The sequence below is a fragment of the Spermophilus citellus genome, assembly GCF_964194105.1.
Source record: "Spermophilus citellus genome assembly, chromosome: 1".
Taxonomy (NCBI): domain Eukaryota; kingdom Metazoa; phylum Chordata; class Mammalia; order Rodentia; family Sciuridae; genus Spermophilus; species Spermophilus citellus.
In genome coordinates, this window is record NC_138182.1 from 168,675,319 (window position 1) to 168,692,734 (window position 17,416).

Genomic DNA, 17,416 nt, shown 5'->3' on the forward strand with positions numbered 1-17,416 from the left:
TTATTTTTATCTTTTTAGTTTCAATTTTATTTGTTTTCTTCTAATTTGGGGTTTGTTTTGTTCTTCTCTGTTATTGAAGTGCATTGTTAGGTTATTTGTGATCTGTTATATCGATGTAAGGATTTATTACTGTAAACTTCTAAGTACTGCTTTTCTGTATCCCATAGATTTTGATATGCTGTTATTTTCTTTGTTTTTAGAAATATTTTGATTTCCCTTTTATTTTCTTCAACTACTCATTGGTTATTTAGGAACATATTATTTAGCTCCCATGTGTTTGTATTCCTTTCCATTTTTCTTCTTGGTTACTTGTAGTTTCATTCTGTTATGGTCTGAGATGTTACATTATATTGTATCAATTATTAAAAATTTATTGAGAATTGACTAAACATTTTCTGTATTGATGAGAAGAATGGATATCTGTTGCTGTTGGATGAAATGTTCTATAAATATGTATTAAGACCATTTGCTCTGTATAATATGATTCAACTCAGATATTTTCTTGTTGATTTCTTTGCCTAGGTGATCTGTCCATTGAGGTAGCGAGGTGTTGTTCCCAGCCATTATTGTAACTGAGTCTGTCTCTTTTTAGATACAATAATATTTATTTTACACGATTGATGGTTCCATATGGGGTGCATATATATTAGTAATCATTATATATTCCTGGTACATTGATCCTTTTATCAGTATATAATGATTTTTTTTGTTTCTTTTTAGTTTTTGATTGAAAGTTTGCTGTATCTGATATGAATTTAGCTACACATGCTCACTTTGTTTCCATCTGCACTTATATCTTTTCCCAACCCTTCACTTTTAATTTATGTGTTATCAATTACCAGTGAAGTGAGTTTCCTGTAGCAGCATATAATTGGGTCCTTTTTTTTTTAAGCTCATTAAGCCAGTATAAGTCTTTTCATTGGTGAATTTAACCCTTTTATATTCAAGGTTATTATTTGTAAGTATGAACTTCTTCCTCTCATCTTGTTAATTGTGTACTCTGCTTGTTTTGTGTATTTTTTGTTCCTTTTCACTTCTCATCATTTTTTAAAAAATATTTTTTAGTTTTAGATGGTCACAGTATCCTTATTTGTTTATATGGTGCTGAGGATCGAACCTGGGGCCTTAGACGTGCTAGGGAAGCACTCTACTATTGAGCCACAACTTCAGCCCTCATCATGTTTTTTTTTGATTTAGTAATTTTCTGTTATGTAGTTTCTCCTCTTTTGTGTTTCTGTCCTGCTAGTGAGTTTTGTATATTCATGTGTGTTCATGATGATAGTTATCATCTGTTTTAGTGAGCTTTTTCGCTGCTGTGTCTAAAACACCCAACTAGGACATTTGTAGAGTTAGATTTTATTTGATGGCTCAGAGTTTCAGAGGTCTCAATCCATAGACAGACAGCTCCATTCCTCAGGACTCAAGGTGAGGCAGGAAATCAGTGGAAATGTGGTAGAGGGAAGCAGCTCACATGATGATCAGAAATGTAGAGAGAGAGATCTCCATGAAAAATACACATATATACCCCAAAGTCACGCCCCTCCCCATGCCCATAACTCCTCAACCAACACCCTGCCTGCCTTCAATTACTGATCAGTTAATCTCATCAGGTAATTAATTAACTGGTTGGGTGAAAGCTCCCATAACTCAATCATTTATTCTCTAAATCTTCTTGCATTGTCTCACACATGAGCTTTTGGGGAACACCTCACATCTAAACCATAACATTCCACCACTGGTCTCCAAAAGCCTGTGATCATCTTACAATGCAAAATACATTTAGTCTATCTCCAAGAGTCCCCACTGTCTCAACAATTCAAGGACTGCCCAAAAGTTCAAGTTCAAAGCCTCCTCTAAGACTCAGAGCAAACTTGAATCATGAGTTCCTGTGAAAACCAAAAGCTATTTACAAGTCTCCAATATATAAAAGTATGGACTAAATATTTCCATGTACAAATATGCATTTGTAGAGGAGGAAAAGTTTATTTGGGGGTTCACAATTTCAGAGGTCTCAGTCCATAGACAGCAGGCTCCATTCTTCAGGGCTTAAGGCGAGGCAGGATATCATGGTGGAAGAAACTTCTCAGAAAAAAGGGATGGGACCAAAGGAAGACCGAAATTCAACTGGGCAAACAAGTCCTGTAGCTCCACATTTGGCATCTGTTGCACATAGCATGGTGATATTCTGTCCAAATGATTTGTGAAGCTCTGCCGCTGTGGCCTTGTTGGTTGTAGCCCAAGTGGCCTTTCTGTTGTCTCTCTTGATTCCTGCAGCTTTCCTAGATGATGTCCCATGTTACTGGCATTTCTTAATCTTGGAGTGTTCACTGCAGCTTTGGCTTCCTCCTCACATCTCCATGCTTTGTTCTCTCAGGGGCTGCCCACAGGGACTCCCAGGCCTTCCTTTGAAATCTTCATGGAAGCCTCCATGACCCCCAAACTCTAGCTTCCTGTATTTCTGTAGAACCAGAACCATGTGGTTGATGCCAGGGTCTGCAGCCATCTTGAGCAGTAGCCAAGCCTCCAGGGACCCTGGGTGCAGAAGATTCTGAGTGCTTGGGTAACTGAGCATGTTGAAAAAAATTCCTAGGTCCCTTTGCTCAAGAAGGGTACTCAACTGGTCTTGTCTCCAGTGTATTTTTACTTTTACTCCCTTGAGCCTGAGATGGATGTGGTCTTGCCAGCTCCTGAGGTGCCCTCAAGCCATCTTTCTCATTGTCTCTGATCAAAGTCTTTAGCATTTCTTTAGTAGCAGAAATGTCTTTGACAACTGCAACTTCCTTAGCCCCAGTTTTACTCCTGCCTTTCAAGTCCAAGTTTTCAAATATTTCTGCTCTGCTTTCTGCTCCTGAATGTCACAATAAATTTGGCTAAAAGCTGCCAGCAGTATCCATGCTACCGCTTGAATGCTATGTTGTCCAGAAATTTCTTCAAATTAAGAAGTCCATCACTTTTAAAATCACCGTCACAGAAAGTCTCAGAACATAACATGAATGGCCTTTAGTCCTTTTACCACTAGTGTCCTCCTTTTCTTCTCAACCCTTTCGAGCCCTGTCTTCACTGTCCATGGTCCTATTGGCATTCTGGTTTTCTGAGCTCCTAATAGAATTCACCATTAATGTGTCCTTACAACAGTATAAAGCATTTCCAGCTTGCACTGCTAAACATCTCAAAATTTTTCCTGCCAATTCTGAAAATCTCCAAATGCTTATTAACTACATGGTCAGGTAAGTCACAGAAATGGTCCCACTCCTGGTGCCAATTTCTGTTTTAGTCAGCTTTTTCACTTCAGTGACTAAAAGACCCAACCAGCACATTTGTAGAGGAGGAAAAGTTTATTTAGGGATTCCTTGGTAGCAGCAGGTCTCTTGGACCTGGGGAGAGCTAGGCTCTCTTCTAGACTCTCTAACCTGTGTAGTCCCCCACCCCTGCAAATGTTTCCTTTTTTTTTTTAACCTTTCCACAGGTTTGCTAGGCTTAGATAGGCCTACATAGACCTAGCTGCAAATTCTTGGATCTGGGTATCCAGTTTGTATAGGCTCCACTGTGCTTCAGTCCAAAGATGGCTTCTGGATTGGCTCTCTGTGGATGATTGATAAACTCCATGGAGAGGTTTTTTATTTTTAGACCTGATTAATTAGTCAAATAGTCTCTGGTTTGACTAGGGCAGACTATCCTCCAGTCTCAGGATTTTTTACTGTAAGTCTTTGGGAGACCTAGTATTCCCACTGTTTGAGTTCTGTCTGGATGGCTGAGTTAGGAGAAATGCTGCCCCATTCTAATCTGCCATCTTGTCCCCACTGCCCTCTGGAATTCAAATAATAGAATATTTGTTTGCTTAATGATGTCCCAAAGTTTTATTTTTTAGAGTTTGTTAATTTTTTAAAAATATGACCAAGGATCTTTCTTTTTTTTTAATTTTAAAAAACATTTTTGTTTTCCAATCCTGCTTTTTAAATTAAAAATATGAAAAAAAAAACATTTTATTAATTCCTGTGGGGCAAGTGCAGGTGGGACTCAGATTTGTGGCTTTGGCAGCCATGGTCCTGAACTGCCAGACAGTGAAGGGGTTGTCTTCTGCCCAGAGAGGTACATACAAGCTCAAAGTTTCTGGTAGGGATAGGGGCCTGGCTGTCAGTCCCTAAGCTAAGAGGGTGTTTGGCAATGGCTATTGTTATAACTTAAGTTCTGGGGTTGGGGGTGGGTACCCAAAGTGGATTTCTTCTTGAGAGCAGATTACTCATTTTTATACCAACTAGTTCCCCAAACTGGATTTAAAGCTTGTAAGCTCTGTGAAATTCTCTTGCATTTAGGACTGCCTGTCTCCTATTATGGTTGGGATTGCATGCTTTTTCTGGGCAGTATCTGGTTCCTGATCCAGGCTGGCTAGGCAGCTGGACTTGAAGTTATACATTACTTTGCTCTTTTCTCTAGGTTGACTTTTTCTCAGTGCTGCTTTGCTTTCCCATCACTTGTTTCTTAATTTCCAGAGTTCTCCCTCGCCCACCAATCTCAAATACAACTTTCTGTTTGTTGCTTTCATTCTCCTCTGGTGGAGTCACTTGGAGGGCACCTCTGTTCTTCCATCTTGCCTGTATCTTCTGTCTGATTTCTCAAGGCCTGGCTTTATAAGCAAAATAGATGTGTAGTTAAGGATTTTAATTTTGTATTTTGTTTTTAAATTGCCATATGTCCCTCCAGTCTCAGGATGTTTTTACAAATATTCATTCCCAAAAGGAGTAGAGACTCAGTAAAGCACATTCTTTCAATTAGAATATTTCTTGGATATAAAATGCTATTTGTGTTTGTATATTATACATATAACATATTTTATGTTTAGAAAAATCCAATTGAGGTAAAAAATGCACCTGAGATAATTATGGGGATATCTGTTACTTTTTTTTTTTTTTAAGAGAGAGTGAGAGAGGAGAGAGAGTGAGAGAGAGAGAATTTTTAATATTTATTTTTTAGTTCTCGGCGGACACAACATCTTTGTTGGTATGTGGTGCTGAGGATCGAACCCGGGCCGCACGCATGCCAGGCGAGCGCGCTACCGCTTGAGCCACATCCCCAGCCCCTCTGTTACTTTCTTATATAATCTTTGTAGCACCAACAGTTTTTAGAAAAACCTAACACAAGTGATCCTTGTATAGATTAAAATCTTCACTCATTATATAAACTATGTATTTCTCTTAAGTATGACAATTCTAGTTATTATTTATTTCTCAAACTCTAAAAACATTTTTCTTAAAATCTTTTACAATTTGGATTTTTATTTTAACCTGACCTTTATCTCCGAGTTATCTCTGGTAATGAGATTATACTGTAGTTAATATTCTACTGTAGTATATTAAGTATTACTGAAAGCAGTATTGAAAGGTGATTTCTGGAATGATGGCATAAGGAGCTTCTTGAATCCAGTTGCCATTGAAACAACTACCTGTAAGAAAATTATTAGAAAGCAACCATTTAGTTTCTGGAAATAGTCCTAAAAGCTGTACAGCAAATGAAGAAATATTTATTCAAGAAAATCAATATTTTGATCGGAATAGTGAGTATCTGTGGCATTTGAATTATAATCTCTGCCTGCCCCAGCTTTCTCATAGAGAAGTTCCACACTTGGAAAGGTAAGCTGAGAAGACCAAAAGCAACTGCCTCTCAGTAGCGCTCTTCTTGTAACATAAGGGTGTCCCTGGGAGAGAATTGGGTCTTAATCCCTGCTTCCATCTTGTCTCAAGGGAGTGGAAGACTATAATAATAGAGCTCTGAAGTTCTTCTCATGTAAACTGACTCCTTTTGGGAATGAATATTTGGAAATTCAAGCACAAAGATGCCCTCAAAAACAAGGTAGCTTTAGTGATGAGCAATCAAAGGAAGGATGGTATCATCGTGAGAGTAGGAAGCTACACTGTAGCCCAGCTAGAAGGTAACTAGAGAGAATAGACGGCTGATAAGAGACCTTCTCCAGTCATAACAGATCTCAAAAACTACCTCAGCTGAGGCCTGAATTTAATTGGATTAGATTGTGGAACAATTTGTGCCCCAAGATATTTCTGAAAATAGAAGAGTCCATTGACGATTATTGGTGCCTAATAGCAGGAGATGATACAAAAAGAGGCAGAGAGTTTCATAGAGATCAGGGAGAGACAGTTGAAGAAAGCCCTACTAAAATCATTGTCATTCCAGGGTGACAGTGTGCACACGCAGGCCTGCACACTGTGGAGGAAATAGATGTACCAAAGTGGTCTAATTTCTACACAAATAAAGAATTAAACACTAACAAGCCATAGAAAGGGGAGGGGATTAGTGTCCAGTTGTTATACTATACAGTTATCAGCCAAAGATTATAAGACATGAAAGAAATAGGAGAATGTTTCCCATAGGCAGGAGAAAGGAAAACAGATGATGACAATAAAACAAACAAACAAACAAAAAAGCCAGACAACAGAAACAGCTTTTCCAAAGGACTTAGACAGACTTTAAAGCAGCTATCATGAATATGTTCAAATGACTAAAAGAAACCAAGCTTAAGTGATGATATTACTCCTCAAATAGAGAATATCAATTAATAGACACAAATTATAAAAAGGAACCAAATAGAAATTCTGGAGCTAGAAGTATAACTGAAATGAAAAATTTACTGTTGTAGACCCAACTGTAGATTTGAACTAACAAAAGAATCAAAAAGCTTGAAGGAGACAGTTTGATTAGTGATTATAGAATCTGAAGAACAGAGAGAAAAAAAGAGGCTCAAAAATGTGGGACACCATTAAGTACACTAACAGTCATAGAATGGGTGTACCAGAAAAAGAGAAAGCAGCCATAAGAGGTAATGACTGGTTAAAGCACTAGTCTGCCTATCTAGGAAGCTCAACCAACTCCAAATGGATTATAAATCCAAAGAGATCCACATTCTGTGTATCAGAAAAAACATTTAAAGCCAGAACAGAGAATGATTTGAAAATAATGAGAGAAAAATGACTCATCTCTTTAAAAAGCACCCCAATAAAATTAGCAACTGACTTTTCTTGAGAAACAGTGGAGGCTAAAGGACCATGTGGAAGATATATCCAGAGTGCTTAAAAGGCAAAAAACAGTCCCCCCATGAACAAAACAAAACACTGGTACCAAAGAAACTTACAACTAGCAAAACTATATTTCTAAAATGAAAGCAAAATAAAAAATTTCCTAGATAACAAGAGCAGAGAATGTATTGCTAGCGGACCTTCTTTATAAGAAGGATTAAAGAATATTCTTTAGATTGATAGCAAATGATATATTATATAATTCCATTTATATGAAATGTTTAGCATAGGCAATCTTTAGAGACAAAGATAGCTAAGGACAGAAAGGGGCTAAGGATGTAGGGTAATAGATAGGGGAGATGAAAATGTGGTCAAGTTGATTCTGGTGATGGTTGCACAACTGTGAATCACACATTTCAAATGGGTGAGTTGTATGTGAATTGTATCAACACATATATTTTTTTCCTTTGGTACTGGGGATTGAACTCTGGGATGCTGAACCACTGACCCACATTCCCAGGGTCTCACTGAATTGCTTAGGTCCTGACTAAGTTGCTGAGTTTGGTTTTGAACTCACAATCCTTTTGCCTCAGCCTCCCCAGCTGCTGGGATCACAAGCATGTGCCAGTATACCCAGCTCAACATGTGTATTTTAAAAGTAATATCGATCAATACTAAGACAAGGGAAGCCATGTCTTAGGCCTGCATTTTAAAATTTTGTGACCATTTCTTGCTTGTATGTGTAAAATTACCTGGACAGCTATCAGATGATGATTATGTGGGGTTATACTTACCTATAGATAGTGACTTACAAGTTGTTAAAAACCCTGATATAGGTTGGGCATGGTACCAGCATATAATGAAAAACTTAGAAGTGTAATTTCATGCTTCCATTTAAATTTCAAGCTTTTAGTGAAGAGATTATGTTATAAAGGGTAAAGTATAAATCTGAGCTTATATTTGATTAAGTAAACACAACATACTATTTGTTTCTCTTTTCTAATTGTGTGTGCGTGCATGCTGGAGATCAAACCCAGGGCCTCATACAGGGAAGGAAAGTGCTTTATCACTTAGCCACATCTTCAGCCCTATATATTTATTTTAATTGGTTAATAATGAAGTAATGAAGGTCTGCTAGCAATACATTCTCTGCTCTTGTTTATCTAGGAAATTTTAAATTTTGCTCTCATTTTAGAAATATATAATTTTGATAGTTATAAGATTCTTGGGTACTAGTGTTTTGTTTATGGGGGGACTGTTTTTTGCCTTTTAAGCACTCTGGATAAATCTTCCACATGGTCCTTTGGCCTCCACTGTTTCTAGTATTGTAAGCTAGATCCCTTTTCTAGATATTGTTGTAATAATTGAATAGAAATTGCTCACTAGCATCATTTGGTTCTTTCATAAAAAATATGAGCTTATGCTATGTCATGGTGAAGCCATATGCCATCAACTCGTTGCTCTCCTGTTAACAGTAGAACTATTACGGCAGCACTGTCCATCTTACTTGTTCTTTGCATGTATTTTTATGACTGTGGCTTAAAATAGATTTTTGTAAAATAAGGGGTACATTTTGTAGAATAAGCTGTTTTTCTAGACAGCTCAGGACTACTTAATGTATATGACTAAACAGTGAAATCTGGTTCCCAAATTGCACTGTTCCAAAACCTAGTAGAATGAACTGAAAATAAATACATGAATAAAACTTGCAGAGTGCATGCAACTGAAACGGTAATCTTTGAAAAGTAGTAGCCTCTTGTTTGTTTTTAGAAATAACCACTTTCACCATGATTTTTTAAAATTTTTTTAGCATAAATCTGGGACTGTGTGTAAGGTTGGCATTTTTATAGCCTAATTCTTTAACACTCTGAATGAATAAAACTGATGTTATTATAGAAAATTTACATATTAGAGACAAAAAATTTGTTTCTCTTATAAATTATTGGAAAGTAGATATTAGTAGGTATTAGCTATATGACTACAATTGAATTAATGTTAATTAAATGTGACTTTAATCTTTGATTTACATTAGCTATAAATTTGTACTCAGATTCTTTCTACATGCTACTATGTTTTCATTAGTACTTTTAAGTCTTGGCATTAAGTTGGTATTAAATTAGTATTTTTTGGTAATTGAGTTTAAAATGTATGATTTTGTTAAGATGTCAAATTAAAATATGTAAGGATTTTAAAAGACTGAATTTAAAATTGAATCTATTTAAATTGATTGTGTCTAATTGTTATAGTCATCATCTTTTACAAGGGAAAAACTGTTCTCAACTTTTTCTTATTTGTGACCTGGAGAATGGATCTGATTATATAATTCCTTACATTAAAAGGGGTCAATTGAGGGACATAATTATGTATATGGAGCTAGGAGGTATGCAGTTTTAAATATCATAGTCTCCTAAACATAATGTATACAAAACTCCCCTTTATCTAATTTGCAGAGTTTATTATATTGAAACATGGTTGTTAATCAAATGCAAGTTTAGGTAAAGAGAATCATGAAACTTGTATTTAAGATTTAACATAATCTCTTTTGATTTTAGGTAGCTCTCGACGTACCTAGTAGATCTCCTGATGCAGTACTTAGAGATACCACCTCACTTAATCAGGTAAGATTATTTTTGAAAAGTGATAAATCCACCTGACTGATGACAATTTTTTGTTTATAACTCTGATACCCTGTACTTCTCTGCATCCAGAAGTGTTGCCTATGTCTTCAACATAATAAAGGTATATTTTCTGTGGTTGGAATTCATTCTTTATAAATTTTAGTTGTTGATTTTTTTTTCTACTAGATAAAAAAAAAAGTTTTTTCATTAGTCAACTCAAATACCATTGTGCTTTGTGGCAATGCAGTACTTGCCTGAAAGAGACTGGTTACCTTAATAGTGAAAAATTTCATGAAAACCTTAGAGGGCAGGATAAATGAGTTAAGAAAGGCAGGTATTAGTCAATCTTACCTTTTTGGGAAAGAAATCTGTGCCACATTGCTTGGAAGCATATGATTTCATGCTAACTTTAAGTGACAGGGAAAAAACAAAGCATTGTATGGTAGATGATTTATTTTTTATATTTGGCATAACCAATTTGTTTTCTGATTGGGGAGGTAAAGTACCCTATCAGTTCACAAATTCTGGAGGCCTGATAAGATTTATTTTAGAAACAGAAGTTAACCATAAAGATGAGAAAAGCAAGTTTTCTTTTTGAGACCTCAAGATTCTTTTTTAATGTGATCACAAGAATAACAGTGTAGTTATTGAACAAAATTCTTAAACCTCTAGAGTTATACTGTTAGTGTGTAATAGCAGCAAATTATTTGTAATATTCATTTATTTTTTGTTGGTTTTGATGTGTTGATTTGAAAACTTTTGCAGGATTTGTTTCCTGATATTTTCAAAAAGAACTAAGATTGGTATATCTGAATTATGTTTTTTTCTGCACTAAATAAAAGAAAGAAAAGTCCTTAGATTGTTTTTCTCCCCCTTTAAGTGTTTCCCATCTTTTGCCGTAAGAATTCAGGTAATACATAAAGTTTAACAGAGAAATTAATTTGTTAGGGTATTATAAAACAAAAATGGTTCATGGTTTTAAGGTTCAGAAAACCCAACACATGCTTTGTTATTATTCTTGGGTTATACTGAAATAAAAATGTTATTTTCTGTAGATAAAAGTTGGATAATTTCTTAGGTTTGAATTTCTAAACAGTTACTAGAGGGTTTTCTATCATTTTCTCTTTTTCAGATGATGAACTTTTTATTAGCTTTTAGCAAGATTTAATATTTTGCTGATAAAGGATAGTTTCTAAGTTTCTTAATTTTTTGTATAAATAATGAGCACTCATTTGACAGTGCTTCTGAACCATTTTGTGTAATATAATTTTTCATAAATCAGTTTGCAACAAACTTTGCATAAATTTCAGAGTATTTGTGGACCATCTGAAACTGTATCTGTTCTGTAGGAAACACAAATCAAGTAGAAGAAATGTCACTTATTGTTATAGAGTGGAAAGGACATTTGGATACTCCAGAAGTAGATGTCAGTAGTAGCTAGGGCAGCTGTCTCAAGCAATGAATGGTTAAATTCGGTACTTTGATTTGTAGAGAAAGTGTTACATTCAGAGAAGGGATACTCATTAGGGAGTGATATACACAAGGGTTTAGTAGTAACCATGAGACCTTGCTGAACTAGGATGTTGTGTGGATATTCTCAGAGATGTAGGCCTCACAGTTTGTCAAAAAAGGGTTTGAAAAGTAATGATAGAGTGTAGGAGAGGAGGAAAACATGATGTGTGTTTAAGGACTAAATTGGAGCATTTATTGGAGGGTAGTGGAAGATGATTGTGGATAGGCAAATCTTTGAGGAGGAGGAAACAAAAAAAAAATATGCCATTACAGCAAACTTTGTGTTAAGTATTTTTTAATCAAATAACTTTTTAGTTGTTTCTTAGTAAAGAACTGACATCCATATTACTTCTGGAATATTCTATTTATAATGCCTTAAATAGAGATTCTGCATACTGATATGGTAATATAGGTGAATTTATAGATTTTTATAATAAACAAAATTTAACTACAGTAGTCGAGAAAGACCAAACAATAAAGAGATAAGACTTTGCATTTGAGGTTTAGAAAAAATATAATTTTCCCAGATACAAACCTGATACTATTTATTATACCTAATACTTGAATTATCATTATTAAATGAAGTTAGTTTTTGGAACTACCCATTCTCAGTATTTAAAAGAAAAGAACTATTGTACATCTTCTGGTCTTATAACCTCAAAGAGATGAATTTACTGCCATGTTCAGCTCCAGAAGACTCCTTTAAACTTTTAGGCTCTATGGCACCATCACCTTCCTGTCACAACATGTTACCTCCACTTGAATGATCCTGGGAAGGTGAAAATTTACAAATTAATCATTGAGAAGCAGAAATCATTGAGAAGTCCTAAAATAAAGCAGAACTAAATTACCATATGTGTTATAGCTACTACCTGCTTTTTTTTTTTTTAACATTGATTTATTATTTCCCAGGACTCTTTGGGTTGACTGAGTGATCCTTCTGCTACAAATAGTAGTTTAGAGATGGCAAGGCTGAAAGCCTCCAAAATGGCTTCTTTTATAAGTCTAGTGCCTGTGCTTCTAGCTTTTGGCTGGGATGCCTTGAATTTTCTCCACTTAGCTTTCTTCATGTAGTGTCTCATCTTTTAGGGCCTTTCTGTATGGTCTTCAAGGGACCACTGTTTCATCCCTGGAGTTCTTTTCCTTGTAGTTCCTCCTCGTTAGTATACACAAAATCTAGCTCCCCAGCATTCTGATCTATATTTCTTTAATTCAGTGGCAGCATTTTGCGATTTGGGTTTCTTTCTTGTGCTGTAATCTGGGAAGTACTGTGAGGAGAAATCTGTGGTGATTGTAGAACACCTTTGTGTATGTATATACATGTATATATTTGCTCTACAATGTGTGTGTGTGTGTGTGTGTGTGTGTGTGTGTGTATTTTGGTCAAGAATCATAGTACTGCCGCATTTATTGCCCCTTTTTTAAAGAAAATAATTTTCTAGTTGTTTATAAAGGAAGACTTAAGTCTATTCCAAGTACTCATCATAACAGTGAAAATCAGAAGTCCTATATATATTTCTTCCTGTCCCGAATGCTTCATTTTCTTATTTAATCTATTAGTTTTTCTATTGGTGTTCTTTCCCTTCCACTTGTTTTTTGTATAAGAAATAACTTATTTTTACTTTTTTCCTCCCTTTTTATTATCCCCATTTTTAAGAATGCATTTTTACTTTTTCAGTGCATTTAAAATTTATATATTGTTTGCATAATTTTCTATCTTTGTCTTCATCTTAATTTATGGTTCAATATGATAGTCATTTGTCTATGCTTCTAAGTTATTTTTGGGTTGGATGAAGCTCCTCCTGTAGGAGGTTCTTTAATGACACTTGGCTGGATATGAAATCTCATTTCTTAAGCATTCTGCTCCATTTCTGCCTTGCTGTGAATATTGTTTTTGAGAAGTCTGATGCCAGTCTGCAAGTTAGAAGATATTTGGTTTTTTGAGGTCCTCAACATTTTCTTTATCTTTAAAGTTTGAAGGTTTCATTGCTCACTGAATATGTATATTAAGAACTTTTAAAGGATTGTAATTTTAAATATTAGCTTTCTTTCAGTTTTTTCTTTCTTCAGCTACTCCAGGTATATGTTAGATCTTTTTCTTTCAGTCATTTTCTCTTTTCCTTTTAATTCCTTCTTGTTCTCCTTTTCATTCTCATGGTTCTATCACTTCCTTTCTTCCACCCTTATCACATTTTTATTTGAATATCTTCTCCTTTGGGTACCTTGTAATTTAGTATTCATTTTAAATATGATTTTTTTCTTCTATTTTTTTGTAATTATATAAGGAGGACATATTTATTATGAATTATTGATTTTATAATTACTGCTGCTGGTATTCACATTATTACACAATGAAAATCTTTTAATATACAGTGCTCTTCACCCTGAGCTGGTGAATAGATAGAAAAATAAAAATAATAAATTGCATTACACTATTTTTTTTGTTTTCTTGATTTCCATTTTTTATTCTAATTTGTTATATATATAAGAAGAATGCATTACAATTCATATTACACATATAAAGCACAATTTTTCATATCTCTGGTTGTATACGTATACTTTGAAAAATGATGTCTATCTTATTCCACCATCATTTCTAACCTCATGCCCCCTCCTTTACCCTCCCACCCCTCTGTCCTATCTAGAGTTCCTCTATTCCTCCCATGCTCCCCCTCCCCACCCCACTATGAATCAGCCTCCTTATATCAGAGAAAACATTTGGCTTTTTTTGGGGGGCGGGGTGGTTGGCTAATTTTGCTTAGCATTATCTTCTCCAACTCCATCCATTTACCTGCAAATGCCATGATTTTATTTTCTTTTATTGCTGAGTAATATTCCATTGTATATGCATCTCACATTTTTTTAATCCATTCATCTACTGAAGGGTATCAGGTTGGCTTCACAATTTAGCTATTGTGAGTTGTGCTGCTATAAACATTGATGTGGCTATGTCCCTGTGGAATGCTGTTTTTAAGTCCTTTGGGTATAGACGAGGAGAAGGACAGCAGAGTCAAATGGTGGTTCCATTCCCAGTTTTCCAAAGAATCTCCATACTGCTTTCCATATTGGCAGCACCAAGTTGCAGTCCCACCAGCAGTGTATAAGTGTGCCTTTTCCCCCACATCCTTGCCAATACTTATTGTTGTTTGTATTCTTAATAGCTGCCACTCTGATTGGAGAGAGATGAAATATTAGTTTTGATTTGCATTTCTCTAATTGCTAGAGATGTTGAACATTTTTTCATATATTTGTTAATCTCATCTTCTGAGAAGTGTCTGTTCAGGTTCTTGGCCCATTTATTGATTGGGTTATTTGTCTTTTGGTATTTAGCTTTTTGAATTCTTTATATACCTAGAGATTAGTCCTATGATGTGTTAGGGTTAAAAATTTGCTCCGAAGATGTAGGCTCTTTATTCACTTCAGATAGTTTCTTTTGCTGAGAAGAAACTTTTTAGTTTGAATCTATCCCATTTATTAATTTTGTGCTATAGGAGTCTTATTAAGGAAGTTGGGACCTAATCCAACATGATGGAGATTAGGGCCTACTTTTTCTTCTTTTAGATGCAGGGTCTTTGGTTTTATTCCTAGGTCCTTGATCCACTTTGAGTTTTGTGCATGGTGAGAGATAGGGGTTTAATTTCATTTTGTTGCATATGGATTTCCAGTTTTCCCAGCACCATTTGTTGAAGAGGCTATCTTTTCTCCAATGTATGTTTTTGGTGCCTTTGTCTAATATGAGGTAATTGTAATTTTGTGGGTTAGTCTCTGTGTTCTTTATTCTGTATCATTGGTCTACCAGTCTGTTTTGGTGCCAGTACCATGCTGTTTTTGTTACTATTGCTCTGTAGTATAGTTTAAGGTCTAGTATAGTGATGCAACCTGCTTCACTCTTCCTGCTAAGGATTGCTTTAGCTATTTGGGGTCTCTTATTTTTCCAGATATATTTTCTGACTGCTTTTTCTATTTCTGTGAGGAATGCCATTGAAATTTTGACTACAATTGCATCAAATCTATATAGTGCTTTTGGTATTATGGTCATTTTGATAATATTAATTCTGGCTATCCAAGAGCAAGGTAGATCTTTCCATCTTCTAAGGTCTTTTTAAATTTATTTCTTTAGCGTTCTGTAGTTTTCATTGTATATGTCTTTCATTTTTTTTTTTGTTAATTTGATTTCCAAGTATTTTATTTTTCTGGGGGCTGTTATAAATGGTGTAGGGCTGAGGATGTGGCTCAAGTGGTAGCACACGCTCCTGGCATGCGTGAGGCACTGGGTTCGATTCTCAGCACCACATAAAAATAAAGATAAATGGTGTAGTTTTCGTTTCCCTTTCAGAGGATTTGTCACTGATATACAAAAATGTCTTTGACTTATGGGTGTTGATTTTATATCCTGCTAATTTGCTGAATTCATTTACTAGTTCTAGAAGTTTTCTTGTGGAATTTTTTGGGTATAGAATCATATCCTCAGCATATAGTGCTAATTTGAGTTCTTCTTTTCCTATCCATATCCCTTTAATTTCTTTTGTCTAATTGCTCTGGCCAGTGTTTTAAGAACTATGTTAAATAGAAGTGGTGAAAGAGGGCATCCCTGTCTTGTTCCAGGTTATAGAGGGAATGCCTTCAATTTGTCTCCATTTAGAATGATGTTGGCCTGGGGCTTGGCATAGATAGCCTTTATGATGTTGAGCTATGTTCCTGTTATCTCTAATTTTTCTAGTGTTTTGAATTTGAAGCATTGCTGTATTTTGTTGAATGCCTTTTCTGCATCTATTGATTCTTATCTTTAAGTCTATTGATGTGTGATGAATTAATTATATTTATTGATTTCTGTATGTTGAACCAACTTTGTATCCCTGGGATGAATCCCACTTGATCGTAGTGCATTATCTTTTTGATATGTTTTTGTTTTTGGTTTGCCAGGATTTTATTGAGAAGTTTTTGCATGTATGTTCATTAGAGATATTGGTCTGAAGTATTCTTTCTTTGATGTGTCTTTGTCCAGTTTTGGGATTAGGTGATATTGGCCTCATAGAATGAGTTTCGAAGTGCTCCCTCTGTTTCTATTTCCTAAAATAAATTGAAGAATACTGGTATTAGTTTTTCCTTTAAAGGCTTATAGAAGTCGGCTGTGTATCCATCTGGTCCTAGGCTTTTCTTGGTTGGTAGGGTTCTGATGGCATCTTTTATTGGTCTATTTATTTATTTATTTTATTGGTTGTTCACAACATTACAAAGCTCTTGACATATCATATTTCATACATTAGAATCAAGTGGGTTATGAACTCCCATTTTTACCCCAAATACAGATTGCAGAATCACATCGGTTACACATCCACAATTTTACATACTGCCATATTAGTGACTGTTGTATTCTGCTACCTTTCCTATCCTCTACTATCACCCCTCCCCTCCCCTCCCATCTTCTCTCTCTACCCCATCTACTGTAATTCATTTCCCTCCATGTTTGTTATCCCATTCCCCTCATAACCTCTTATATGTAATTTTGTATAACAATGAGGGTCTCCCTCCATTTCCATGTGATTTCCCTTTTTTTCCTCCCTTTCCCTCCCACCTCATGTCTCTGTTTGATGTTAATCTTTTCTTCCTGCTCTTCCTCCCTGTTCTGTTCTTAGTTGCTCTCATTATATCAAAGAAGACATTTGGTATTTGTTTTTTAGGGATTGGCTAGCTTCACTAAGCATAATCTGCTCTAGTGCCATCCATTTCCCTGCAAATTCCGTGATTTTGTCATTTTTTAGTGCTGCGTAATACTCCATGGTGTATAAATGCCACATTTTTTTATCCATTCATCTATTGAAGGGCATCTGGGTTGATTCCACAGTCTAGCAATTGTGAATTGTGCTGCTATGAACATCGATGTGGCAGTATCCCTGTAGTGTGCTCTTTTAAGGTCTTCAGGAAATAGTCCGAGAAGGGCAATAGCTGGGTCAAATGGTGGTTCCATTCCCAGCTTTCCCAGGAATCTCCATACTGCTTTCCAAATTGGCCGCACCCGTTTGCAGTCCCACCAGCAGTGTACAAGAGTACCCTTTTCTCCACATCCTCGCCAGCACTCGTTGTTGTTTGACTTCATCATGGCTGCCAATCCTACTGGGGTGAGGTGGTATCTTAGGGTGGTTTTGATTTGCATTTCTCTGATTGCTAGAGATGGTGAGCATTTTTTCATGTACTTGGTGATTGATTGTATATCCTCCTCTGAGAAGTGTCTATTCAGGTCCTTGGCCCATTTGTTGATTG

The 17,416-nt window shown here is 35.6% G+C and overlaps 1 protein-coding gene across 1 annotated transcript in view; it reads left to right on the forward strand.

Annotated features, from left to right (window-relative positions):
* The window catches only part of HSD17B4 (hydroxysteroid 17-beta dehydrogenase 4), a 101,775-nt gene that overhangs the window by 53,032 nt on the left and 31,327 nt on the right, over nt 1-17,416 (forward strand). Inside the window, exon 17 of the mRNA XM_081281713.1 lies at nt 9,578-9,643. Within this exon, the coding sequence (XP_081137839.1) occupies nt 9,578-9,643 (66 nt within the window). The remainder of the gene's footprint in view (nt 1-9,577; nt 9,644-17,416) is intronic.